General features: G+C 45.4%; 1 protein-coding gene across 1 annotated transcript in view; it reads right to left on the bottom strand.

Moving 5' to 3' along the window:
* The window catches only part of KCNK12 (potassium two pore domain channel subfamily K member 12), a 48,609-nt gene extending 21,451 nt beyond the window's left edge, over window positions 1-27,158 (bottom strand). The window contains exons 1-2 of the mRNA XM_079968889.1: window positions 26,858-27,158; window positions 24,990-26,211 (exon numbers count right to left, since the gene is read on the bottom strand). Coding sequence (XP_079825015.1) covers window positions 24,990-25,332 — 343 coding nt within the window. The 5' untranslated portion in view covers window positions 25,333-26,211; window positions 26,858-27,158. The remainder of the gene's footprint in view (window positions 1-24,989; window positions 26,212-26,857) is intronic.
* Window positions 27,159-27,451: the final 293 nt, after the last annotated feature.

Here is a 27,451-nt window from a genome sequence, read left to right as displayed (position 1 = left end):
GGAGAACAAAGATACAACAAAATAAACGTATATGATTTCTCGATGCCCTTCTCCTCCCATGTCCTCCTGCTAAGTTTTACTATTTGACTTGGACTGACACTGCGGTGGGTGAAGAACAATCTCTTTTTGAACCATGGGGCTCTAATTCTTTCATCAAATTCTGATAACAAGACAAACTGTTCCCCGTCATCCTTCATGATGGATTTATAATCCTGTAATTCATAACTTCCTAACACTTGTTCGATGTCATCCGTTTCCTCCACAGAGTATTGTTGGGAAGAAGGGAGACGCCTGCCAGATCTTTATTGCTGCATTTATTTTAGCAACGGTGGTTGGAATAAGTTCACTGGTCGAAAACCTAATGGACCACCAGCCTCCTCTTAGAGTACCTATTTCATTTAGGAGCACAAGAAGCAGCCTTATTCCAAGTAAGGCTTTCTAGTTACCTTCTTCAACCCACAGTTTACCGGCTTCCTCGCGAGAATATCATGGAGGACTTCGTCAAAAGCCTTACTAAAATCAAGATACACTATGTCCACTGCATTTCCTGCATTTAGCATTAGAAGTGGAAGACCAGGCGGGGAATGGGTGGCTCCAGCCTTTATGTCAGTAAGAATATGTGTAGGCGGGGAGGTGACTGTCCTAGAACGCAGAGCCACGGAAAACGTAACAGCTTCTCAGAATTAATCACTGGAAGGATGCTGTCAAGCTCTCATAATGAGCTAAGGAGACCTCGCTCAGATTTTCTTTTAATTGAATGAAGGCATGTTTGCAGTCATTTCAGTGGGAGTGCCTTTCGCTTACAACAAGAAGGGTTTCAGGCTTTGAAAGCGATGCAAAGGTTTTATTAGGGTTGTCAGAGCTCATTCCAAGGGGCCAAATCAGACATGATGGAAGAGTCACGTGTATTTTGCTGCAATGCGCTATTCGTGGGGCTTCGCTTGTGCTTGAAGCTGTCAGTGCAGAATAAAGGTAAAGGTAAAGGTACCCCTGCCCGTACGGGCCAGTCTTGACAGACTCTGGGGTTGTGCGCCCATCTCACTTAAGAGGCCAGGGGCCAGCGCTGTCCGGAGACACTTCCGGGTCACGTGGCCAGCGTGACATCGCTGCTCTGGCGAGCCAGAGCCGCACACGGAAACGCCGTTTACCTTCCCGCTGGTAAGCGGTCCCTATTTATCTACTTGCACCCGGAGGTGCTTTCGAACTGCTAGGTTGGCAGGCGCTGGGACCGAGCAGCGGGAGCGCACCCCGCCACAGGGATTCGAACCGCCGACCTTTCGATCGGCAAGCCCTAGGCGCTGAGGCTTTAACCCACAGTGCCACCTGCGTCCCTCAGTGCAGAATACTGCAGCACAATTACTGACCCTGTCGGTATATAACACCTGTGCCCATTGCTGATTTTCTGCCAGGCCAAATTCAAGCTGTTACTATGAGTATATAAAGCCTGCGAAGTTGCCACGTCCCACTTGACCATGTCAGTCTTTGGAACTGGCATGGTTACAAGTTCCACATACTACACCTTTGCAAGCAAATTGATATTTTAGTATGGCAGCTGTCAAACTTTGGAACTCCCTGCCTACTGATTCAGTTGCTTTAAACTGGTTTTACTATTAATTTCATTGTTTTATTCTTTTTCTACACCACTTTTAAGGTTGTTGCTATTGTTTTTCAAACCATCAAGTGGTATACACATTTTATGAAATAAAGCAAATATTTTATGTGGATGCCCAACTCATATACGGGGCAGGAGGTAGGGGAGTATTTATTATTATTATTATTATTATTATTATTATTATTATTATTTACATGAAATGGAGCATACAGGTGAAGGAAGCTAAACTTAGCCTCTTCACTTGCTTTGTGGTGCTCCATTGCTTCATCATCACATTATTATTATTATTATTATTATTATTAGAGACATCACCTTGCCGACAAAGGTCTGTATAGTTAAAGCTATGGTTTCCCCAGTAGTGATGTATGGAAGTGAGAGCTGGACCATAAAGAAGGCTGATCGCCGAAGAATTGATGCTTTTGAATTATGGTGCTGGAGGAGACTCTTGAGAGTCCCATGGACTGCAAGACAATCAAACCTATCCATTCTTAAGGAAATCAGCCCTGAGAGCTCACTGGAAGGACAGATCATGAAGCTGAGGCTCCAATACTTTGGCCAGCTCATGAGAAGAGAAGACTCTCTGCAAAAGACCCTGATGTTGGGAAAGATTGAGGGCACAAGGAGAAGGGGACAGCAGAGGACGAGATGGTTCTCAATGCTACGAACATGAGTTTGACCAAACTGTGGTAAGCAGTGGAAGACAGGAGTGCCTGGCTTGCTGTGGTCCATGGGGTCATGAAGAGTTGGACACGACTAAATGTCTAAACAACAACAACAACAACCCACCCTTCCCCAGATGATTACAGATAAAACAGCATATAAAAACACAATTTAAACACTAAAAACAAGCCCACCCAGAACCCCCCAAACCATAATCCAAACCATAATCCATACAATCCCTTGCAGACTATGTGTTATAAAGATGTCTCCAGATATGTCATGAAGACTGGCAACATCAACTCTGCCATGCCTTGCAGACTACCACAGTGCCGGGACACAGGCAGTTAAGTTGTGTATCCATAGCAGTGACCAGAGGAGAAATGACTGCTGGGAACAACACAGAAAGAAGAAATGCCATGGGGCATCTGCAGTGGCACAACTGGATGCCTTCATCTGCCCCAGCTGCAACAAAACATGTCTCTCTCATATCAGTCTCTACAGCAGCAGCAGGTGCTGCAACTGTCCAACAGCCTGACCTCACCCGCCCAAGGCGCACTCCTCCATTGTCTCCCGAGACAGATGGATGCCAACAAAATCCATGCAATACATTACAGGGAGGACACCCAAATCCATTTTCAAAGGCCAGGGCAAAGAGCTGCATTTTCAGTAACCAAGCAAGCAGGTACACCCTGGCACAAATGGTTCGGCTTATTTGGTTTGACTCCTAATTTGAAGTATGAGGAGAAATTTGATTCAGTTAAAAGCAAATTTACCTAATCTGCACCTCCTGAAAATATATGCAAAACCAAACAAAATTCACACTTCTCTGAAATTTGCAATGCAGATCTCTATCCAAGTAATGCATACAAAAATACATATACTAGGATAAAGTGTGCATATAAATACATTTATTAGTGAAGATAACATACGAAAGTGCATTATATTAGGGGAAATGGCTTTTCAAGAAATGTGTGTATTAGAGAAAATTGCATATGAAAAGGAGAAAATTCACACAAAAACGCTGACCAATTTTCAGGAGAGCTTTTTTAAAAAAACTACAGAACTGAATTTGAGATGGGGAAAAGTGCCAAACCGAGAGAAGTTGACACATTCGCCAATCCCTACGCTTGATAGAAATACGGTAGCCTATCCTACCCCCAAGCTTTATAGGTGAACAGTGTAGGCATTTGATTACTTGTGGCTGTCCCAGTACATCTTGCTTGGCCTTAAGGCCAGGGGAGAATTGGAGATTGCTGTCCTGATACTGTCACCTTTTCCTGGCTCTGAAAGCGAGGAACACGAACTATGGACCTGTAAACTTGAGTAATAGCTGCGTCTGACTTTGAAACTAACCTAGTGGCTTTCACAACCCATTTATCATCCTGCCTTGCAATTTTTATTTTCTCTAAAATCAAGCTGACAACAGTGATGTAGCCTAACTACCAGTGGATGCTGTGGATTGATGGCAACCCTGTTTTTCTTAGAGCTGCCTTCCGCATTCAGCTGCAGCCAAGGATAGATATGCTGGAAGATTTCGTTCAGTCGACCCATAAGCAATATCTCCACCATCACTTTCATTCAGCTACAGCAGAGCTTCCCAAACTTTTCATGTTGCTGACACACTTTTTAGAGGTGCCTCATTTCACAACACAGCAAATGTCAGGGGCTGGACTGAGGAGAAGAGTTTGGATTTGGATTTGATATCCCGCTTTATCACTACCCGAAGGAGTCTCAAAGCGGCTAACATTCTCTTTTCCCTTCCTCCCCCACAACAAACACTCTGTGAGGTGAGTGGGGCTGAGAAACTTCATAGAAGTGTGACTGGCCCAAGGTCACCCAGCAGCTGCATGTGGAGGAGCGGAGATGCGAACCCAGTTCCCCAGATTACGAGTCCACCGCTCTTAACCACTACACCACACTGGCGGGTGTAGGAGGGATAATGGGAACCCCCCCTTCCTGCACCTTCCAGAGAATAAGAGGACAGTATAGAGTTAGAACAGTGGTTTGCAGGAGGTCATAGTTCAGAGGCTGCAGAGGGGAGGAGCTGGTAAATATTGGGAGAGCAGCAGGAAGAAGAAGCACAGTGGAGAGACAGCTAACAGACTCAGTGCCTCTTGAAAGCATTCCTGCCCCCCCCCCCCAGAACAAGGCGTGCCTTGAGAGTAATAGAACAGAAAACTCAGAGACAGAAAGCACAGATCAGCCGGCGCAGGGGTGATGTAGAATAGGAGGACTGAGGGGGTGGGACTTTACTTGGAGCAACGCCATTAACTAAGAGATGCTGCATTCCTTCATCTCTCTCTCTCTGTGAATATTGAATAAACTACCTGGGACGCAGATGGCGCTGTGGGTTAAACCACAGAGCCTAGGACTTGCCGATCAGAAGGTCGGTGGTTCGAATCCCTGTGACGGGGTGAGCTCCTGTTGCTCGGTCCCTGCTCCTGCCAACCTAGCAGTTCGAAAGCACGTCAAAGTGCAAGTAGATAAATAGGTACCGCTCCAGTGGGAAGGTAAACGGCGTTTCCGTGTGCTGCTCTGGTTCTCCAGAAGTGGCTTAGTCATGCTGGCCACATGACCGAAGCTGTACGCCGGCTCCCTCGGCCAATAAAGTGAGATGAGCGCCGCAATCCCAGAGTCGGCCACGACTGGACCTAATGGTCAGGGGTTCCTTTACCTTTACCTGGTAAGAACACTTCTTGTTTTTCTGCTTCTTGGCATCCCACTGTGAGAGGGATAGGATTCTCTGAAGCCTTGACAGTAATAGAGTTTTATTAGCAAACCGGAGGTTAAACTCACCCCTTCTTTCCAGCCCTAGGAGGAGCACAGGGAACGTTCACATGACACACCTGCACACTGCAGCCGACACACTAACGTGTTGCGACACACAGCTTGGAAAGCTCTGAGCTAGAGTAATGTTATTTGGATGACTATATTTTGCAATGAATTGGCAGGAGGCTGTGGTTGTAATGAAGCCTCGAGAGCATCTGCTTTGAATGCAGAAGGTCCCAGTTTCAATCCACAGCATCTCTAGGTAGGGTTGAAATGCCCCCATTGTCAGAAACACTAGAGAGCTGCTGCCAGCCAGTGCAGACAAAACTGAGCTAAATGGACTATTTTTGTGTTAGAGCCACTTAGGGCATATTTGTATGGGAAAGTGGCATACAAATGAAAGCAGCCATCTTCATAGTACAGGATCAGGCATCTGCATGGCTAACCTACCTGAATCTAACAATAATATTGTGCAGGCCCCATTGCACTGCCTAGATGTGTCTTTTGGATGTGGATGGGTTGCAAAGTTGCATTTCCATTCTGGGCTCCCAGTTACTCGCTGCTGGCACCAAACCATGTCCATCTTTACCGCACCAGCAGAATTTAAACTCCTCCTTTGTTTTGACACCCTCCCCGCGCCCCCCCCCAAAGTAGCCATGACTAATAGCATCCAGCAGACCGATCCTTTGATTACAGAATGACAAGAATAGCAGCCGGCATGCCAAGAACCTCGTATGGATGAGCAGCAAACAAAATTGAATTTTGGTTTGGCTATTGCTCTTTTTGGTCTGTATCTGATTTCCGTCAGAGCCCATGAAGAAAATCCTTGTGAACATATACCATGATATGAGGGCAAATGAATGGCTTCTTCTCATCCTGCTACTGCTGGAAATAATTGTCTAGAATGCATCTGCTTGTCCAAGATCCCTGTCACTCTGCAGAGGTGGATTTAGGAGAGTGTGACTGGTCCTGCCCCCCACATGTGGAGGGGGCACCTTACCTCCTCTTTCCCAAAGCCTAGTTTCCCAATGCCTAGTTAGCACAGGCATAGGCAACTTCGGCCCTCCAGATGTTTTTGGACTACAACTCCCATCATCCCTGACCACTGGTCCCGATAGCTAGGGATGATGGGAGTTGTGGTCCCAAAACATCTGGAGGGCCAAGTTCGCCTATGCCTGAGTTAGCTCTTGTCCAGCTTTGGGAAGGAAACAGGAGGGCTCTAGGATCCTGCCCGAGCCCATTGTCCTCTTTCCCAAAGCCCAGCACCTCACTTACCGGGGCTTAGGAAGATGGTGCGAGCAATGGGTGGGTAAAGGTAAAGGTAAAGGGACCTCTGACCATTAGGTCCAGTTGTGGCCGACTCTGAGGTTGTGGCACTCATCTCGCTTTATTGGTTGGGGGGCCCGGTGTACAGCTTCCAGGTCATGTGGCCAGCATGACTAAGCTGCTTCTGGCAAACCAGAGCAACACACGGAAATGCTGTTTACCTTCCCGCCGGAGCGGTACCTATTTATCTACTTGCACTTTGATGTGCTTTCGAACTGAAGGAGCAGGGACCAAGCAACAGGAGCTCACCCCATCGCGGGGATTTGAACTGCCAACCTTCTGAACGGCAAGTCCTAGGCTCCGTGGTTTAACCCACAGCGCCACACGAATCCCAATGGGTGGGTAGGGATCTCTAATTTTGGCCTTGCACAGGATGCCACATTTTGTTGTTGTTTAGTCGTTTAGTCGTGTCCGACTCTTCGTGACCCCATGGACCAGAGCATGCCAGGCACCCCTGTCTTCCACTGCCTCCCGCAGTTTGGTCAGACTCATGTTTGTCGCTTCAAGAACACTGTCTAACCATCTCATCCCATGGTATTTCATTAACTGTCAATCCCCCTCTCCCTCCTGGGTTAATTGGAGGATTGTTGGTTCTATCTGTGGCTGTGGAAGTATTAATGAGGTATGTGTTATAAAATGTGGATCACTGGCTAACAAAGAGCCAGATTCAAATTCGGAAGATCTGTCCATCCTGTCTCGCCAGGAGTACAGTAGAGAAGGCTGATCATTCTGGTAAGTTTTTGGAACATTAGGCAAAGGTCCAGATGTAGATTTGGTGCTGGATGTCTCCAGATTGTCAGGAACATAGAGTTCTTTATGTGTTGTTGCCATAGAAATGTCGGAGGCGCCAAATTCCTCATCTAATTTATGTTAAATTATGTTAAAAAGTACACCAGAATTTAGTGGTGTTGGATATTTTGGGTCCCAAAATGTCCCCGCCAGCAGTGGCTGCATAAAATACTTTAGTCAGAACTGAACGATGGGCAACACACTGTCGTGAGTCAGGAGCTGTGTGAGGAGCCAGTAGTCAAAACTGAGGTGAGGACAAAAGCATACCCTCCAACATTTCTCCGATGAAAATAGGGGTGCCCTGTTCTGTAACAACAATTTTACTACAGTGGTACCTCAGGTTAAGTACTTAATTCGTTCCGGAGGTCCGTTCTTAAACTGAAACTGTTCTTAACCTGAAGACCACTTTAGCTAATGTGGCCTCCTGTTGTCGCCGCGCCGCCGGATCGCGATTTCTGTTCTCATCCTGAAGCAAATTTCTTAACCTGAAGCACTATTTCTGGGTTAGCGGAGTCTGTAACCTGAAGCATCTGTAACCTGAAGCATATGTAACCTGAAGCATATGTAACCCGAGGTACCACTGTATTTATACCACATCCATCTGCCTGGGTTGCTCTAGCCACTCTGGGCGGCTTCCAAAACATATAAAAAGGTAATAAAACAGTAAACATTAAAAAAACTTCCCTATGTTGTTGTTGTTTAGTCGTTTAGTCGTGTCCGACTCTTCGTGACCCCATGGACCAGAGCACGCCAGGCACCTCTGTCCTCCACTACCTCCCGCAGTTGGTCAAACTCATGCTGGTAACCTCCAAAACACTATCCAACCATCTCGTCCTCTGTCGCCCCCTTCTCCTTGTGCCCTCCATCTTTCCCAGCATCAGTGTCTTCTCCAGGGAGTCTTCTCTTCTCATGAGGTGGTCAAAGTACAGGAGCCTCAGCTTCACAATCTGTCCTTCCAGTGAGCACTCAGGGCTGATTTCCTTAAGAATGGATGCGTTTGATCTTCTTGCAGTCCATGGGACTCTCAAGAGTCTCCTCCAGCACCATAATTCAAAAGCATCAATTCTTCGGCGATCAGCCTTCTTTATGGTCCAGCTCTCACTTCCATACATCACTACTGGGAAAACCATGGCTTTAACTATACGGACCTTTGTTTGGCAAGGTGACGTCTCTACTTCTCAAGATGCTGTCTAGGCCTGTCATTGCCCTTCTCCCAAGAAGCAGGCGTCTTTTAATTTCGTGGCTGCTGTCACCATCTGCAGTGATCATGGAGCCCAAGAAAGTAAAATCTCTCACTGCCTCCATTTCTTCCCCTTCTATTTGCCAGGAGGTGATGGGACCAGTGGCCATGATCTTCGTTTTTTTGATGTTGAGCTTCAGACCATATTTTGCGCTCTCCTCTTTCACCCTCATTAAAAGGTTCTTTAATTCCTCCTCACTTTCTGCCATCAAGGTTGTGTCATCTGCATATCTGAGGTTGTTGATATTTCTTCCGGCAATCTTAATTCCAGCTTGAGATTCATCCAGCCCAGCCTTTCGCATGATGAATTCTGCATATAAGTTAAATAAGCCGGGAGACAATATACAGCCTTGCCGTACTCCTTGCCGTACTGAGAGCCAGTGTGGTGTAGTGGTTAAGAGCGGTAGACTTGTAATCTGGTGAACCGGGTTCGCTTCCCCGCTCCTCCACATGCAGCTGCTGGGTGACCTTGGGCTAGTCACACTTCCCTGAAGTCTCTCAGCCTCACTCACCTCACAGAGTGTTTGTTGTGGGGGAGGAAGGGAAAGGAGAATGTTAGCCGGGTTGAGACTCCTTCGGGTAGTGATAAAGTGGGATATCAAATCCAAACTCTTCTTCTTCCTTTCCCAATTTTGAACCAATCAGTTGTTCCATATCCAGTTCTAACTGTAGCTTCTTGTCCCACATAGAGATTTCTCAGGAGACAGATGAGGTGATCAGACACTCCCATTTCTTTAAGAACTTGCCATAGTTTGCTGTGGTCGACACAGTCAAAGGCTTTTGCATAGTCAATGAAGCAGAAGTAGATGTCTTTCTGGAACTTTCTAGCTTTCTCCATAATCCAGCGCATGTTTGCAATTTGGTCTCTGGTTCCTCTGCCCCTTCAAAATCCAGCTTGCACTTCTGGGAGTTCTCGGTCCACATACTGCTTGAGCCTTCCTTGTAGAATTTTAAGCATAACCTTGCTAGCGTGTGAAATGAGTGCAATTGTGCGGTAGTTGGAGCATTCTTTGGCACTGCCCTTCTTTGGGATTGGGATGTAGACTGATCTTCTCCAATCCTCTGGCCACTGCTGAGTTTTCCAAATTTGCTGGCATATTGAGTGTAGCACCTTAACAGCATCATCTTTTAAAATTTTAAATAGTTCAGCTGGAATACCATCACTTCCACTGGCCTTCTTATTTGCAGTGCTTTCTAAGGCCCATTTAACTTCACTCTCCAGGATGTCTGGCTCAAGGTCAGCAACCACACTATCTGGGATGTACGAGACATCCATATCTTTCTGGTATAATTCCTCTGTGTATTCTTGCCACCTCTTCTTGATGTCTTCTGCTTCTGTTAGGTCCTTTCCACATTTGTCTTTTATTATGGTAATCTTTGTATGAAATGTTCCTTTCATATCTCCAATTTTCTTGAACAGATCTCTGGTTTTTCCCATTCTATTGTTTTCCTCTATGTCTTTGCATTGCTCGTTTAAGAAGGCCTTCTTGTATCTCCTTGCTATTTCTTGGAAATCTGTATTCAATTTCCCGTATCTTTCTCTATCTCCCTCACATTTTGCTTGCCTTCTCTCCCCCACTATTTGTAAGGCCTCGTTGGACAGCCACTTTGCTTTCTTGCATTTCCTTTTCATTGGGATGGTTTTAGTTGCTGCCTCCTGTATAATGTTACGAGCCTCCATCCATAGTTCTTCAGGCACTCTGTCCACCAAATCTAAATCCTTAAACCTGTTCCTCACTTCCACTGTGTATTCATAAGGGATTTGACTTAGATTGTATCTTACCGGCCCAGTGGTTTTTCCTGCTTTCTTCAGTTTAAGCTTGAATTTTGCTATAAGAAACTGATGATCTGAGCCACAGTCAGCTCCAGGTCTTGTTTTTGCTGACTGTATAGAGCTTCTCCATCTTTGGCTGCAGAGAATATAATCAATCTGATTTCGATGCTGCCCATCTGATGATGTCCATGTGTAGAGTCGTTTTTTGTGTTGTTGGAAAAGCGTGTTTGTGATGACCAGCTTGTTCTCTTGGCAGAACTCTATTAGCCTTTGCCCTGCTTCATTTTGAACTCCAAGGCCAAACTTGCCAATTGTTCCTTTTATCTCTTGACTCCCTACTTTAGCATTCCAATCCCCTATAATGAGAAGAACATCCTTCTTTGGTGTCATTTCTATAAGGTGTTGTAAGTCTTCATAGAATTGGTCAGTTTCAGTTTCTTCAGCACCAGTGGTTGGTGCATAAACTTGGATTACTGTGATGTTAAAAGGTCTGCCTTGGATTCGTATCGAGATCATTCTATCATTTTTGAGATTGCATCCCAGTACAGCTTTCGCCACTCTTTTGTTGACTATGAGGGTCACTCCATTTCTTTTACGGGATTCTTGCCCACAGTAGTAGATATGATGGTCATCCGAACTGAATTCGCCCATTCCCGTCCATTTTAGTTCACTGATGCCCAGGATGTCAATATTTATTCTTGCCATCTCATTTTTGACCACATCCAACTTACCAAGGTTCATAGTTCTTACATTCCAGGTTCCTATGCAATATTTTTCTTTACAGCATTGGACTTTCCTTTCGCTTCCAGGCATATCCGCAACTGAGCGTCCTTTTGGCTTTGGCCCAGCCGCTTCATCAGCTCTGGATCTACTTGTACTTGTCCTCCACTCTTCCTCAGCATGTTGGATGCCTTCCGACCTGAGGGGCTCATCTTCCAGCATCATAACTTTTATATGCCTGTTGCCTTTGTCTATGGAGTTTTCTTGGCAGGGATACTGGAGTGGCTTGCCGGTTCCTGCTCCAGGTGGATCACGTTTGGTCAAAACTCTCCACTATGACCTGTCCATCTTGGGTGGCCCTGCATGGCATAGCTCATAGCTTCTCTGCGTTATTCAAGCCCCTTTGCCACGGCAAGGCAGTGATCCATGAAGGGGGATGCCATATTACCAAGGTCCATTCCTGCACTCTGTTCTTTCGGCAAGGAAGTGGCATAACAGTGGAGCCTCCCCTCACTTAATCATTATGAAGGACTTCCAATAATGATTTTGTAGCACCACACAATACATATTCAGGACTATTTCCTTTCGGAGGTAACTACATGACGAGCTGCAATTCAGAAAGCCAAAGAGCAGCCTTGAATGTTGCAAATGCATACTCACATTTGCAGCATTGCAAATAAAAACTGAAGTTGACTGCAAATTAATCAATTTACTTAGGCTGCAGTGTTACACACACTCACTAGTGAGTAAACCCCATGGAACTCAGCAGGGCTCCTTTCTGAGGAGACAATCATAAGATTGTGCTGTTTGTTTGCAACTCGGGACACAGTTCCATGAGACTTACTGCCTGGTAAATGGGGATAGGATTGCAGCCTTCGTTCTATATTTGAACTGTGATTATAGTCCGTACCTGAACTGTCCCTTCCAGGTTCTGGTGAGATGGGGGTAGGGGAGGCAGAGTGGGTGCCAGCAGATAGGAATGGGGGGGATCTGTCAATTTCATTTGCGTGGCAAGACCCCTCCCCCACGTGAATGAAGACACAGGACACAGTACTTTAGGTTAATGGGCATGAAAAGGCCACAACTTTATTGATTACAGAATTGAAAGGTATTGGCTTTAGGCATTGGCTCCTAACGACTACCCGGCATGGAGACCGGGAAGGGTTGTCCACAAACCGTGGGGGTCCTGTTGAAGTACGCCAACTAGGAACCCACGGGTGTCACCGCTCGGGGGCGTGCCGGCGGCCCTTACCTCCCTAGGTTTCAGACAAGACAACGCCCCCCAGAGTCCTCTACCGGACTACCCCATTCATTGGGGGAAGGTGATGGCGCTTCCTTCCCCCCCTTTCGTTTGCATATCAATACCCCTGCCAATGCCTAACCGCCAATACCACGGCAGTTGTGACGTTTGCTACGAGGTAGGCGAAAAAACCAAAAGGCACGAAGCTGGCCAAGTTGGAAAAATTCCTACCAGGCCCCTTGCGGCGACCAACCGAAGTCCATAGCAAGGTCAAGCTAGCTAAACCTAAAGGGTGGGTGGGATGGGAAAAAACCTCTGGGCTGTCCAGGTGGAAAGAGGGCGGTCCCCGGGCGTGCCTGGCCTTAAGTAGGCACAGGCCCCACCTCCCCGGCCCACTGATTGGCGGGCCGGCCCCCGTGCGCGTGGAGGAGGGGTTAGCCCGCAACCCCATCTCCTCCGAATTGGAAATGGCTTTGTCTTAGTTTCTCATTTTTCCAAACTTAAATTCAGACTATTATTACACATAATGAGAACACCTTCTGAGGAGTGAATTTGCATCTTGGTACACAGGGTTGCAGGTATGCTGGATTTTCCAATTTAAAAAGAAAGAGGAAGGGAGGAATCCTATATTAGGGATGGAAGGATCTGTCAATTTCAGTTTTCTCACTTTTTCCAGCCTTCAATTCAGCTCTCTGAATTTTGCAGAAAGCTGATTTACAAGAAAAAAAGCCTTGTGAAAAATTTTCTGCATTTTTGTGCAATCTTAAAAATCACATATTTGTCCACACCTTTTTTGCAATCTATTTTTCCTAATATAATGCATATTTGTGTGTTAATGTGACTTTTTTCTGAGTAGGAATGCACATGATTGTGCTTGTAATTGAAGCAACTGAAGGCTGGCCAACACTCCAAGAGTCTCCTGCCTGGCAAATACACAAACAGTTGCACACACTTACATGACGGTGTCTGAAGCCAGTGAGGATAACTCCCTTTCTGCCTCACTCTGCACTGTACAAATATATGAAATATATGTGAAAAATAACAATTCGATAGAATTGAGCAACACTGGGGAGAGCAGCTGCTATTGCTGTCAGAACCACAAAGCACCTGTGAGAGGGGCAAAAACGAGGGGCCTTTAATGAAACATTCACTCTCCCAAGTTCTTTCTCTTTAAAACTGAAAATGTTTGATGTAGAACATTCAGCTCAGCTCAGCCTCCCGAAAATACCAAACCATTAAGTTACAGATAGGTAGCCGTGTTGGTCTGCCATAGTCAAAACAAAATAAAAAAAATTCCTTCCAGTAGCACCTTAAAGACCAACTAAGTTAGTACTTGGTATGAGCTTTCGTGTGCATGCACACTTCTTCAGATACACTGAAACAGAAGTCACCAGACCCTTCTATATAGTGAGAAGGTGGGGAGGGGTATTACTCAGAAGGGTGGTGGGATTGGGTGATTGGCAGATAGCTGTGATGAGCCTGTTGACGACTCTTAACGACTGCAATAGGTCTTACAGGAAAAAGCAAGGGGTGAGAAGGTGAAAAATGGCTTTGTCATGTATAATGAGATAAGAATCCAATGTCTTTGTTCAGACCAGGTCTCTCCATGGTTTTAAGTTTGGTAATAAGTTGCAATTCAGCAGCTTCTCTTTCCAGTCTATTTCTGAAATTCCTTTGTAATAGAACAGCTACTTTGAGATCTTGTATAGAATGTCCTGGGAGATTGAAGTGTTCTCAATTGTATCTGAAGAAGTGTGCATGCACACGAAAGCTCATACTAAGTACTAACTTAGTTGGTCTTTAAGGTGCTACTAGAAGGAATTTTTTTTATTTTGTTTCAAACCATTAAGGTTTGTAGTCTTAGCTGAAGGCTAAGACAGTCACGGACCTATAACTATTAGCACTGCACAGAGATATTGAAATGCTACAACTAGATATTAGTGATGTATGGAAGTGAGAGCTAGACCATAGAGAAGGCTGACCGCTGAAGAATTGATGCTTTTGAATTATGGTGCTGGAGGAGACTCTTGAGAGTCCCATGGACTGCAAGAAGATCAAACCTATCCATTCTTAAGGAAATCAGCCCTGAGTGCTCACTGGAAGAACAGATCCTGAAGCTGAGGCTCTAATACTTTGGCCACCTCATGAGAAGAGAAGACTCCCTGGAAAAGACCCTGATGTTGGGAAAGATGGAGGGCATTAGGAGAAGGGGATGACAGAGGATGAGATGGTTGGACAGTGTTCTCGAAGCTACAAACATGAGTTTGACCAAACTGCGGGAGGCAGTGGAAGACAGGAGTGCCTGGCGTGCTCTGGTCCATGGGGTCACAAAGAGTCAGACACGACTAAACGACTAAACAAGAAGAAGAAGAAGAAGAAGAAGAAGAAGAAGAAGAAGAAGAAGAAGAAGATATAAGAATCAGCAGTACAATCCAAATATTGCCTTAATTCCCCCCATTCTGTTATGCTTTGTCTTATCTACACTAAGCAAGGCAGCTCACTGAGTAACTGCCCTCTTTTTCACCCTTAGCTAAAGTTTTTGATTAAGTTGACTCGTAAAAGATTTTAGTGCAAGCAAAACCTTCCACGATCATCCTATAGAGCAGGTGTGGGGAACATTTGGCCCTTCAGGTGTTCCCGAAGTACAGCACCAAAAGAAAGTAGGAAGAGCCATTGACCTGAGATAGCTCAGTTGGTAGAGCATGAGACTCTTAATCTCAGGGTTGTGGGTTCAAGCCCCATGTTGGGCAAAAGATTCCTGCATCACAGACGGTTGGACTAGACGGCCCACGTGGTCCCTTCCAACTCTACAATTCTATGAATCTATGATTCGAAGAGAGAGCGCCTGCTGCATCAAGCCCGTGGCCCATGTAGTCCAGGATCCTGTTCTCACCGTGGCCAACCAGAGGCCTGTGGGAAACCCCCATACAGAAGCTGAACACAAGAGCACTCTTCTCTCCTGGCCAACGGTTAGGGATGATGGGAGTTGTAGTTCAGCAACATTTAAGCACTATGCATGATATAGAGCATGGGTAGGGAACCTGTGACCCTGGAGCGTGGATCAAGGTGAAATCCAGCCCTTGAACCAATTAAAAACAATTAGCTACCCAGTGTCCAAAGTAAATACAGTGCTACTTTGTCCTTGCAAGTGCACCGTCAAGCACTAAGCTCCCTTGCATGCCGCTTTTTCATCAGTTCGAGGTGGGAGAGTGGGGTGATATTTGGTGCAAAACTGGCCGCGACTGCTGCCGCAGTGCTGGCAACCGAACTGGGTTCATGCCCTAGCACTGGCATGTCTAGCCCTGTCATTGTGATCCTTTACTTTAGCCGTGACAAGGCTGCCAGGGTGTAATCTGCACTATAAATGTGTCTAGCTTGAAGCGCAAATAAATTATTCAGTGTTTAAAAATATGGCAATATTAATCAACACAGTTATATTCATCATTTTCTTTTGCTCCCTGGTGATTAACTGCGTGATTGATTAAAAACACTTCCAGAAGCCCTCATGTGCAGCAGAAAGCTATCATTTATTATTATTTTGTTTTTCATTGAATTTGTCAAAACACGATCTTGAGACTCTGCGTCATGAGCTGAATTGGATAACAGTGCTTCTAGCTGAAGACAATCTGGTGGGATTCCATAAAGAGCGTTCCAATTACTTTATTGCAACTCTTCTCTTTGGACATGCTGAACTTCATTACCGGAAGAGACCACTTAATGGGCCTTGACAGCAGGTGGCTACTCTGTACGGAAGGATTAAAAGTGAGTTCCCAGTTCCCTCTCTATTAATTTGCTCCAGAAAGCATTTGGGTAGTGACCAAAGAACAGAAGCCACGCCAAAAGGAATGAAATAAAATACAGCGGTACCTCGGGTTAAGAACTTAATTCGTTCCAGAGGTCCGTTCTTAACCTGAAACTGTTCTTAACCTGAAGCACCACTTTAGCTAATGGGGCCTCCCGCTGCCACCGCTGCGCGATTTCTGTTCTCATCCTGAAGCAAAGTTCTTAACCTGAGGTAATATTTCTGGGTAAGCGGAGTCTGTAACCTGAAGTGTCTGTAACCCGAGGTACCACTGTACTTGTTAAGATAGCAGGCAAATGGTGAAAACGTATAAATATTCATTAAAAACAATGAAGGTGTGATACAAAATAAACGATGCATTGCATTAAAACAAAATTAAAGAAGCAATTATAATATGGAGATGGCAAATGAAATGTATCTAATAACAACTCTCCATGCAGTATCTCTTTTAATACTACCCCTGCAGTCCAGCTATACTAGGATCAAAAGCGGTGGAAATATTCCACTGTATTATGAAGGAATAAATGCCACAAAGCAGAACAATGCAGGGAAAGTTGCTAAGATCTTAAGAGAGTAAATGAGAGATTATGAAGGGGAAGGGAATAGCAAGAACAAAACAACAGCCACAGGAACCAAACTAAACTCCTCATCATATCTACCAAATTTACTGCAGTGAGATTTACTCTTTTCAGCTGGGAAAATCCCTGAACAAAAGTAATGACCTGCACAGATTAAGAAAGCCAAAACTAAAATTTAGTGAAGTTAACCTCAATCAGCCCTTGGCTTTGCAGGAATATAAGCCTCCTCTTGGTAAAACCAGGAAAAAAAAATTATCTCCAAAGTGGCTTAAGGAAAAATCTATAAGTAAATTACAAAACCTCCTCCTTAGCTCCCAAGAAAACCAGGCCAGTATGCTTTCAAGATCCAAGAATGATGCTAGGAGTGGTAGATGGAACTGCGGACGAAAACCAGCAGAAGCTCAAAGCTGAAAATGAGACCAAGAAAAATCAAGGGAGCCAATGTCCTTGGAGTCTTTCCCTAATATTAAACTCCTCTCATTTCAAATCTCCTGCCACAACCTAACTGGTTCTCTCTAGTTTCATCCCCTGAATACTTAGGTAAAGGTAAAGGGACCCCTGACCATCAGGTCCAGTTGTGGCCGACTCTGGGGTTGCAGTGCTCATCTCGCTTTATTGGCCGAGGGAGCTGGCGTACAGCTTCCGGGTCATGTGGCCAGCATGACTAAGCCACTTCTGGCGAACCAAAGCAGCGCACGGAAACGCCATTTATCTTCCTGCCGGAGCGGTACCTATTTATCTACTTGAACTTTGACCTGCTTTCGAACTGCTAGGTTGGCAGGAGCTGGGACCGAGCAATGGGAGCTCACCCTGTCGCGGGGATTTGAGCCGCCGACCTTCTGATTGGCAAGTCTTAGGCTCTGTGGTTTAACCCACAGCGCCACCCACGTCCCCCTGAATACTTAGTCCTTCGTTAATATATGGCTTACACCAGGAATGGAGAACTTTCAGCTCATTTCCCCCCAAGCCATACCCACCACCCATACCTGACACCCAGAAGTGGTTCACCAAATGGGGTGGGATCCACAACACTAGCTTCCTGGCTGGTGGATCACTGTTGATTACCAGGAAGGGGGGGGGAGGAAGGTTGGTGCGGTGCGAATGCACTGGCAGGACTACCAAATTGGTCCCAGTATCAGGACATTTCCCCCTGTTTTCTTGTAATGTCCTAAATTCAGATACGTGAACTGATACCATGAAAAAGCTGAGTGATACTACAGTTTTTGATTCCTGCTTGTTAAAATCTCTGCTGGCTCATCACAGGAGCCTCCTCTCTGCTGATATGTATATAAACAGGGTGATGTAGAAATTTCTAGAGGAGGAGGAAGGCTTCTATTTTAAAAATATTCATAGGTTCCTTTGGCACAGAAGGGAAATTGAGTTTTTGTCCTCTTCGTATTTGCTGCTGCTGTTTGAACTTAATGTCATCTTATTTGTAATTGTTTTTATACTTTTGTGGGAGATGCCACAGGGTCCCCACCCACATTGTGTGGTACAGAAATGTGGGATATAACATTTTAATGAATACATAAATGCACATAAGTTGCCACTAGGGATGGACAGCTCAGTCTGTAACCACTTCATGTCAATTTCGCATTATCGCTTTAAAAACCATACCAATAATTAAATAAGTATCTTATCTCCACTTAGAAATTTTGGGACTTTTTATGAGACAAGACTTGTACTATAAAATTAGGAGAGGTGCAAAAATCCAAAGGATAATTACATTCCAATCTGCAATTAGTCTGTGAAATTTGTTCTGGATAAATTCATTTTGGATTGAAACTGAGTTTTTCGACATCCCTGATGCTGTGTTTATGAAGTGATGAACATATCTGAACCATCCTCCAGTAACTTTCCTGTAAAAAAGTGGGGATCTGAACAAGGTGCAGACATTTGTTCTCAGGCTGGACTTCAGTGATACACATTTGTGCTTTTAAAGCATTATACCACTTTAAACAGTCATGGCTTCCCCCAAAGAATCATGGGAACTATAGTTTGCTATGGGTGCTGAGTGTTATTAGGAGAACCATGTTCCCTTTGCAGAACTACAGTTCCCAGAATTCCCCGGGAAGAGGGATTTATTGCTAAACCACTCTGGGAATTGTAGCTCTGTGAGGGGAATAGGCGTCTAAGCACCTTTCAAAAACTACACTTCCCAGAATTATTTGGGGGGGGGGGTAGAAGCAATGACTGTTTAAACTGGAATAATACTGCTATATATACATAATTTGGCTATGGCCACAGTTTGTATGCCTTACTCAAAAGGCAATCAGAATAATAACAACAACATGTAATTATTTTATAAAGTAAATCACCCAGCAGTGCTAGACTGAAGGCACCAAAGGATATGATTGAAACATACAGTCAGAGGAAGAAGATGCTTTTTTTGTTCTTAATGGGCATGTTTTCTTTGCACCCTCACAATTTTAAAAAGGAAAATAAGAGACACAAAATGAATTTCAACCACCTCTTCAGCTTTCAACGCCATTTGTGGCTTTCCCAAAGGAATACATCACCCGGAAAATGCCCCAATAAAGCTAAAAAGCATTTTCGAAACTACCAAATGAGGTGTTCACTCAACGCGGCATTGATTGTGCGTTAACTGAAATTTGCTGTTTGTAACAGCAGTTCAAACAGAGCAGCAATTTCAGCCGGGGGGGGGGGAGGTATATTGCAGAACTGCGCCACTTACGGAAAAAGACAGAACTTTCAAGGGAGATAGATCACTGGCGTAGAGTTTCATTCCATTTTTATGCTGGTTTGCCTTCCCTGTTGCTCCAACCAATCAGACATTAAGAGTGCAAAAACTGCCTTACTGGGTGAGGATGAGATTCCATCTCCTTCACAGCAGTGGCAAGACACAAGCAGGACACAATGCCAGCGGCTCCTTCCAGTGTTCACAGCACCTTGTTTTCAACAGTTCAGGCACTGGTGACTTCAAAATTACGTTACTGCAATGCACTCTGTGTGGGGCTTCCTTTGCACCAGATCCAGAAACAGCAACTCGTGCAGAATGCTGCAGAGCCGAGATCCGCATGGGTTTCTGATTTGCTACTGAGCCAAGTTCAAGGTGTCACTATGGGCATATAAAACACGATGGGGGGCCAGTTTGCTTGTGGGATCAACTCACCCCATATACACCCACTCGACCCCTTCAGCCTGCGGAAGTGGCACAAGCGCCACAAAATAATTGTTCTGCACTTCCAAAATTGTTCTTTCAGTGTGGCAGCACCTACTGTATTTTTTGATCTATAAGACTCACTTTTTCCCTCCTAAAAAGTAAGGGGAAATGTGTGTGTGTCTTATGGAGTGAATGCAGGCTGCGCAGCTATCCCAGAAGCCAGAACAGCAAGAGGGATTGCTGCTTTCACTGCACAGTGATCCCTCTTGCTGTTCTGGCTTCTGAGATTCAGAATTTTTTTTATTGTTTTCCTCCTCCAAAAACTAGGTGCGTCTTGTGGTCTGTTGCATCTTATAGAGCGAAAAATACGGTACATTTTGGAACTCTCCATCTGTTGACATCAGGTGGGTGCCTGTACTGTATTCTTCCTGGTGCCTCCTTGCAACATTTTAATTTAGGCATTGCAGGGGGCTAGACTGGATGACCCCCAGGGTCCCTGCAATCTATGGTTCTGTTCAGGCATGTGGGTGTGTTTTAACCTCTTTCGTGGTTAATTTTAATTAATTTTAATTGTTTTTCACTGTTTATTGATCATCTTAATATTTCTTGCAAACCGCTTGGATCAAAACAGAAGGTCGAGTGGGCACAATTACTGAAAGTAAGTATTTATTATGATTGGGGCTGTCACCAGTTTAAATAGTTTTTAATTGGTGGATTACCCACCTTTTGACTGGTTAAGTGCATAAATAGTCAAATTGCTTCCAGGTGCATATGAGAAAAAGCCCCAGTGTTGGACGCTGCCTTTCTGAGATACTGCAAGAAGTATGAGATTACTCACAGTCAAAGTACTAGTTGCTGTGAGTGGCAAAAAAGCCACCTTTACTTCTCCTCTTTTTATTCCCTGCTTCAATAACACAACGGGAGTCTTGCTGTCAAAGGAGTTCCAGGGGCATGTAGTCTGCTTTCACCTCACATCCATATCCATCCTTATTCATTAAATTCGCCCCGAGCCCTTAAAATGAAATTAAACCAATAAATTCCAACATCCTTACTTATAAGTGCAGCGTTACAGAATGTGCTTTGAACCCTGCACTTTATCCAGGTTGCTCTGAGCAATGCAAGCCATTGCTTTTCAAATGCTGAGGACCCATGAACTGCCCTTGCCACTGACATGAGATGGTTTGCAGCAGTGGCACCAAACAGGGTGAGCCACGGGAAAAGTAGAAAAACTGAGCTGGGGAAGAGAGAACATGGGAGAGTATAAGGGTGGGTCTACACCACATATCAATACTGATTTTGTTCTGGTTTAACTTGCATGGATTCTACCCTCTGGGATCCTGGGTCTTGTATCTCAGTGCAGGGTGCTAACCACACTCTGCTATAGATTTCTGCCTGCCTACCAAGAACTGCAGTTCCCATTGTTCCCCCCAAAAGAAAAGAAACAAAAAAGAAACAGAATCAATAGTTCTTTGAAAAAATCACAAAAGCATTTTCTGTCCCATAAAAAAAAAAAAACTGGTCAGAATAAAAAGGCCTTTAGCAGCTGGTGAAAAACAGTGAGGGAGAGGGTCTGGCTGCACGTGAGGGGGCGAGGTGCTTCATAATTTGGGTGCAGCCACTGAGAAGGCCCTGTCTCTTGTCCCAGTCTGCCCGCCTTCCATCCTAGACACAGCGAAGGGCCTCTCTTTCCATTCTTAAGGAAAATATAGCATGGTGTGTGTAGGAAGCAATCCATAAAGTATTCTGGACTGAAGCCGTGTAGGGCTTTAAAGGTAACCATCCAAACTTTGAATTGTGTCCAGAGTTGAATTGGTGACTAGTGCAGCCATCTACAGGACCAACGTACTGTGATCCCATGAGCGAGCATCCACCAGCATCTTTGCACCTACTACGAAGCAGGAGCTAGACTTAAATCAGCAGAGGAAAGGTGAGCCTTTCTTGAGCATACTGTTGAGACAGATGGTATCTCTCAGCAGGCCTAACCTAGTGCTTCATAGCCCTTCCTTGAGCAATAGGACATCTCAGGAAGACAACCTTTTATGGATCCTGTTTGCTTATGAGGGGAATAAAGGTAAAGGACCCCTGACAGTTAAGTCCAGTTGCAAAGGACTCTGGGGTTGCGGCACTCATCTCGCTTTACTGGCCGAGGGAGCCAGTGTACAGCTTCTAGGTCATGTGGCCAGCATGACTAAGCCACTTCTGGCAAAACCAGAGCAGTGCACAGAAATGCCATTTACCTTCCTGCCAGAGTGGTACCTATTTATCTACTTGCACTTTTGGGTGTGCTTTTAAACTGCTAGGTCGGCAGCAGCAGGGACCGAGCAACGGGAGCTCACCCCGTCGCGGGGATTCAAACCGCCGACCTTCTGATTGGCAAGTCCTAGGCTCAGTGGTTTAGACCACAGTGCCACCCACGTCCCGTATGAGGGGAATATACTGGTCATATATATATATATGTGTGTGTGTGTGTGTGTGTGTGTGTGTGTGTGTGTGTGTAGAGAGAGAGCGGGGGGGGGAATGAATCAGATGTCAATGGAGATAGTACTAGTTTTTAAAGCAGTATCAGTTTATCTCAGAAGCAAATATCATGTTCTTGGAGCTCCCGAACTAGCAGCAAAACACACACACTTGCACACACAAACCCTCACACATCTGCTTCATGGGCTGCAATTGAACCATTGCAACTTGTTCTCTCCAGGCGGGACATTGCCGACAGACATTAGCCACCAGCCATCAAAATGCCATTCATCAAACACCTTCACCCTCGACTGACCTGCAGGGCCCATTAATGGAACGTTTTTAGTCATTCCCTATCCAGGGGGTTGTGGGTAGGAACCATTTTTGTTGTAGTAGTAGAAACATAGGAATCTGCCTTAACTCAGACTACGGGTCCATCTAGCCCGGTGTCAACACTGACTCTGCAAGGTTTTCCGATGGGAGTCCTTTGCAGATTTACCTGGAGATGTTGGGGCTTTCTGTGTACCAGGCAGAAGCTCTCTGGAGCTATGGCCACATTCCCTTGGAGAGTTGGATACACAGAGAATGCATGCCCAAAGTGGGTGGAATTAGGGCTGGGGTGAGCATGGCTGGGGTTGAAATTGGGTGCGCACCCATCTTTCTCTCCCTGCAATCCCACCCTCCGCCATTTTCTCCCCTTGCCACCTGTCTGCCCCTCTTCTGCACAGAAGCATAGACACAGTTAAATGTATCTTCAGGTGGCATGCCATAAAAGCATGCCTGTGTCACACCAGCAAAGCCCAGGGCGAACGCTGAGCAAATGTGATGTGCACAGACCCTAAATCTGATTTCGTCTCTGCAACCCAATTGATCTATGGATCAATTTTCCACGCGTTTTCTTGCACAAAATTTTTGAACTCTTACACACGTCCACCCACCAGAGAGGGCAAACGGCTGTCCTCAGGCTAAAAATCACAAGCAAACAAAGATTCTCGCAAAAATAGTCCGAATCCTATTTTTATCAGATGTTATTTACTCACTTCTTGCTTTGAAGTATGCATTTTTAATTCCATTTCACGCCGAGGCAATCATAAGATAAATTATGCTGATCAGTGTAAGGGAAGGGAGGGGAATATCTCATGGCTGTGGAGAAATCCAGAATTTCTCTTTGCCTAGAGTTCTGCGGATATAGAGTTCCAGGACAATTCAATCTGGTTTCAACTTAGGCATGGGGAAAATAAAGAAATAATTTAGCAGCAGTGATAGAGTAGACCTGTGCATATCTACTCAGAAGTAAGCCCCACTGCAGAAAGGCTTACTCACAAATTGATTAAATTACACTGCAACTCCAGACCTATAGAATCCCATGGGCCTAGGTCTGCAGCCTGGGTGGATATGAGGACTGAGGCCGGGAGCAGGAATTTGACCATTTGTCCCCAGTCTGCCCCTTGCATTAACTCCACATCCAGTATATAGACAACTACTTACACAGCAGGGAGATGGCAGGTGGTGGTGGTGGTGGTGGTGGTGTGTGTGTGTGTGTGTGTGTGTGTCTAACAGAGGCATCCTGACTTTCCAAACACTTTCCAAACTCCAGTTGCTATAGCAACTTAGGAAAGCTTTCTAGAAAGAGAAACACACATCACTTCTGAACTTCACCTCATCTACTTCATTAAAGTGTGTCGCAGCTGTTTGTGTTGTTTGGATTTCTGAAAGGGGCACACAGGTGTGCATTGCTCAAACCACATTCTTCCATTTTTGGGCGGGGGGGGGGGGGAAATGAAGTCAACAACAAAACAATACCATATGCATGATCACTGACAATCTTTGCAAATGTCGTCCACTCCTAGTCCTTAACTCCCTCCCATGCCTTCCTCCTCCCTGCAGATCAGTTTCAGAAGTGACACTACAAAGTGCAGTTGAACCTCTTGTACAATATTTGCACTTCCTGGCAATGCAGGTGGGACTACAGGAGAGAAAAAAAACTCCAACCCAAAATGTGCACTCTAGTTAATTGGCATTTTCTATTCACATTAAAGACCGGCTGATTTACATTCAAACAGATCCAAAGCTCACACCTGAAAACGTATCAAAAGGATGGTTATATAATCATATGAAAATGGTGATCTGAATGCAAACTTATGTTGCACAGAATGCAGTTTAGATTTAAATTGGGTCTCCCATCTTTATAGTGGCAAGCACACGAAAGCTTCATGTGATCTTACATAGTGTGAAAACACCATTAGCGTAGATGCTAATAAGACAGATTCTTCAAATTTCACATTGGACTTCAACCTAAATGAGAAGGGGGGGAACGTTGATGAAATAGGAAGGGTGGAGAGAATGAATGAGAGTTTGGGTGGGTGGGTGGGCTACAGAGACAAAAAGGGACAGATCCAGGGGGGAGGAAAGAGAAAATTGGGGGGGGGGGGAATAAGTAGCAGGCGAGTGGAGAAAGGAAGATGAGAATGCAAACATATTGAGAGAGAAAGGTGTACAACATTTGGAATTATTCTTTTGGGCTTATGGGTAGGGTTATCAGTGTTTGTTGTAGTTCAAATAATATTATGTTTATATATGCTGTAAGCCACCCTGAGACCTTCTGGTGAAAGGCAGGTAAGAAAGAGAATAAATAAATAATTTGAAAATAACTTATTCAACACTGTACAAAATGAAATCAGCTTGCAAACTACTCAGACCACTAGGCTTCTCTGTTTTGGAACAATGTTACTTCACACATACACACATTTCTAAATAGGAAGCATTTTAGTTTTTGTGTTTAGATGAATGAATCTATGAATGATGTGGTGAACAACATTGTTGCCCTTTTACATCTTAAGAATGTGGTGTAGACTCTAGACTTTTGACAGAGAGAGAGAAAGAGAGAGAGAGACTTACCTATAGTTGACACCACTGTGCCCACAAAATAGAAAGCTCCTGTGAAATCCCATCTTGGTCGGAGGGCATCTGCCCGGATGCCGGCAGCCATGGCTGCCTCATAACTTCTTAAAAAGGCCCGTAGCTCAGGGAGGCTAATGTTGAAGATCTGGCTGAAGTTCTGAAGGGTCCAGTTCCAACGCTGCAAAGCTTCTGCTTCAGATGGACTCTCGATGGCTGAGAAGATGGTGGCTCCAGCTGTCAGGTATGCTATGATGAGCACCGCTAAGAGGACAAACCTACCATTGTCCTCGTTGAAATGCGACACGCAGCAGCAGCCCTGAGATCTCCTGATAGACATCATCCAAATTTCAGCACCATAGAGGTGATGGACAGCGACCAACACCTCATTGGAGACAGCGGCATGGAGCTACCACCCAGTTAAAGAGTCCAAGAGGAAAACTTGGGTCCTTCTTTGGAAGGCTTTCTTTTCTGAGTCATGAATCTTGGCTTGTCATGTTCAATGTCAACAAAGAATTCCACCTATCTGTATCCCACAGGGCTACCCCACATCACCCTAGGCACACAGATTTTTTTAGAGCCATGCTGGGGGTTCTGTCATTCTTGCAGTTCAACGTTGAGCTCTTGACTTCACTGGCCATTGAGGTGTAAGAAATGGCTTTACTTTTCCAACCCAGATAGCTCCACTTGGCCACATTCTTTGTATTCCAGCTGTTAGCTGAACCAAAGGCTAGCAATGAGAAAATGCATTCAATCCATTTCAGTAATAGTGAGGTATGGTAGGCAAGGCCGGCAGAATCTGGTGTCGTCTTCTTCCTGAAGGATTCCCAATGGAGTAAGTGATCTCTTTACAAACGGCCATCCTCCCCCACCCCACTCCTTGCTAACCCCTGCTCCCTTTTAGTTGAGGGGGCCTGAAGATGAAACTCATTCAATAACACATGACCAACATAGATAGTTCTTCTCTGTTGGGTCTCCTAGATTCTTTGTGGAAGTTGCCTTCTTGTGTGCCAGATGTATCTGGAAATCTACTTGAAGCAAGGGCAGGAAAACAGAGGCCAGCTGCCTTCAACACAATCTTGGAGGCTGCAAGAGTGTACATTCAGACAGCATTTATTGATATACCACCAATCTGTATTTAAGTCACTTTGATCCATCCAACTGGCCTCTCCCTTTCTCACTTGCTTCAACTTTGAGGGCATCTCCCATGGGTTGGAAAAACCTATATTAATGAGATATCAGCAGAGCTTTATTTAGGTCTCAGCTCACTAACCCGCATTCCTCTTTGCAGATCTTTATGCTCAAAATGGATTTTTTTTCAGCAAAATGCTTGGCATATGCAACAGAGCATTCGCCTGTGGGGTGGTGTGACTTTTGTTTTTGTTAGCATGCTGGTATCACTCCAAGAACCTGACTTGCTCCTTACACACAGAGAGACAGAGTTATAGATTTCACTCTCCCAAACCAAGCAACTATTGGACATGCACTTCAAAACGAAGACATTTAAAGAAGAAAACAGACTAAAACTAAAGGGGCTAAAAAAGGACCAGGAGGTCATCCAGCTGGACCCCTTCCTTAACGCATGACCCACCTGCCCTCTATACAACCCTTCCAGATGAACCCACACTTAATTCACAACACAGTGTGCCAAAAGCAAATGGTACTTTACCAAGCTTACTCCCCCCCCCCTTTACCTTTCTGTTTATTCAGACAGAACTACCCCTGGGTACTTCTCTTTCCGCTTCCACTTCAGAAGCTTTAGTTTGGCCATTCATCTTCTCTCCCTACCCCACCCCCAGTTACCGGAGCCCGCAATCGCAGCCTCCAGCCCAGCGCTTCCTTTAACCCAGATGTGAGCAAACACGCACCATCTTCTTTTTCAAAGTACTTCTGATTCCCCGGAACGTGCAGGTTCTTTTTTTAAGCCCCCAAAACGTTCCTGAAGTGGCTTCTGGTAAACCTGGCGGTGCTGATGGGTCGCCTTCACCTCTGCTCCTTGATCCGAATTGCCAGCGCTGGCGGTGGGGAGAATAGCTGGGAAAGGCAGTGCGGCTGTTCAGCACCACGGATAGCGCACTGCAGCTCCGCGTGCGCCCGCGACTCCAGTCTCGCTCCCTCTCTCAGTCCCCGCCTGTAGTTGAGCTCAGAGGGCTGGCAGAGCGGGGGGCGGGGGGGAGTCTGTTCCAGCTCCAGCTTGCGAGTCGATCCACGATCGTTGCCTCCCTTCCTCGTTTCTCTCGCGACGGATCTGGGTCTTGCAAAGCGCGCCGGCTCGCCCAATGCGAAGCAAACGGGGCTGGCCAGAAGCTGGCGGTTGTGCCCGCCTTCGCCACCAGCCGGGAGAGCTCTTTCTTTTTATTATTTCTATCTTTCCTTGTTGGACCTGCTGTTTGTGCTAGAGGGGCGTTTCTGATGCTGATGCACGAGGTTGTCATTTATTTATTTTTCGGGAGGGTGGCTGG

This window comes from Podarcis cretensis (genome assembly GCF_951804945.1).
Source record: "Podarcis cretensis genome assembly, chromosome: 3".
NCBI lineage: Eukaryota > Metazoa > Chordata > Lepidosauria > Squamata > Lacertidae > Podarcis > Podarcis cretensis.
The sequence above is the reverse complement of the archived record's forward strand: the minus strand, read 5'-3'. Positions and strand labels throughout refer to the sequence as shown.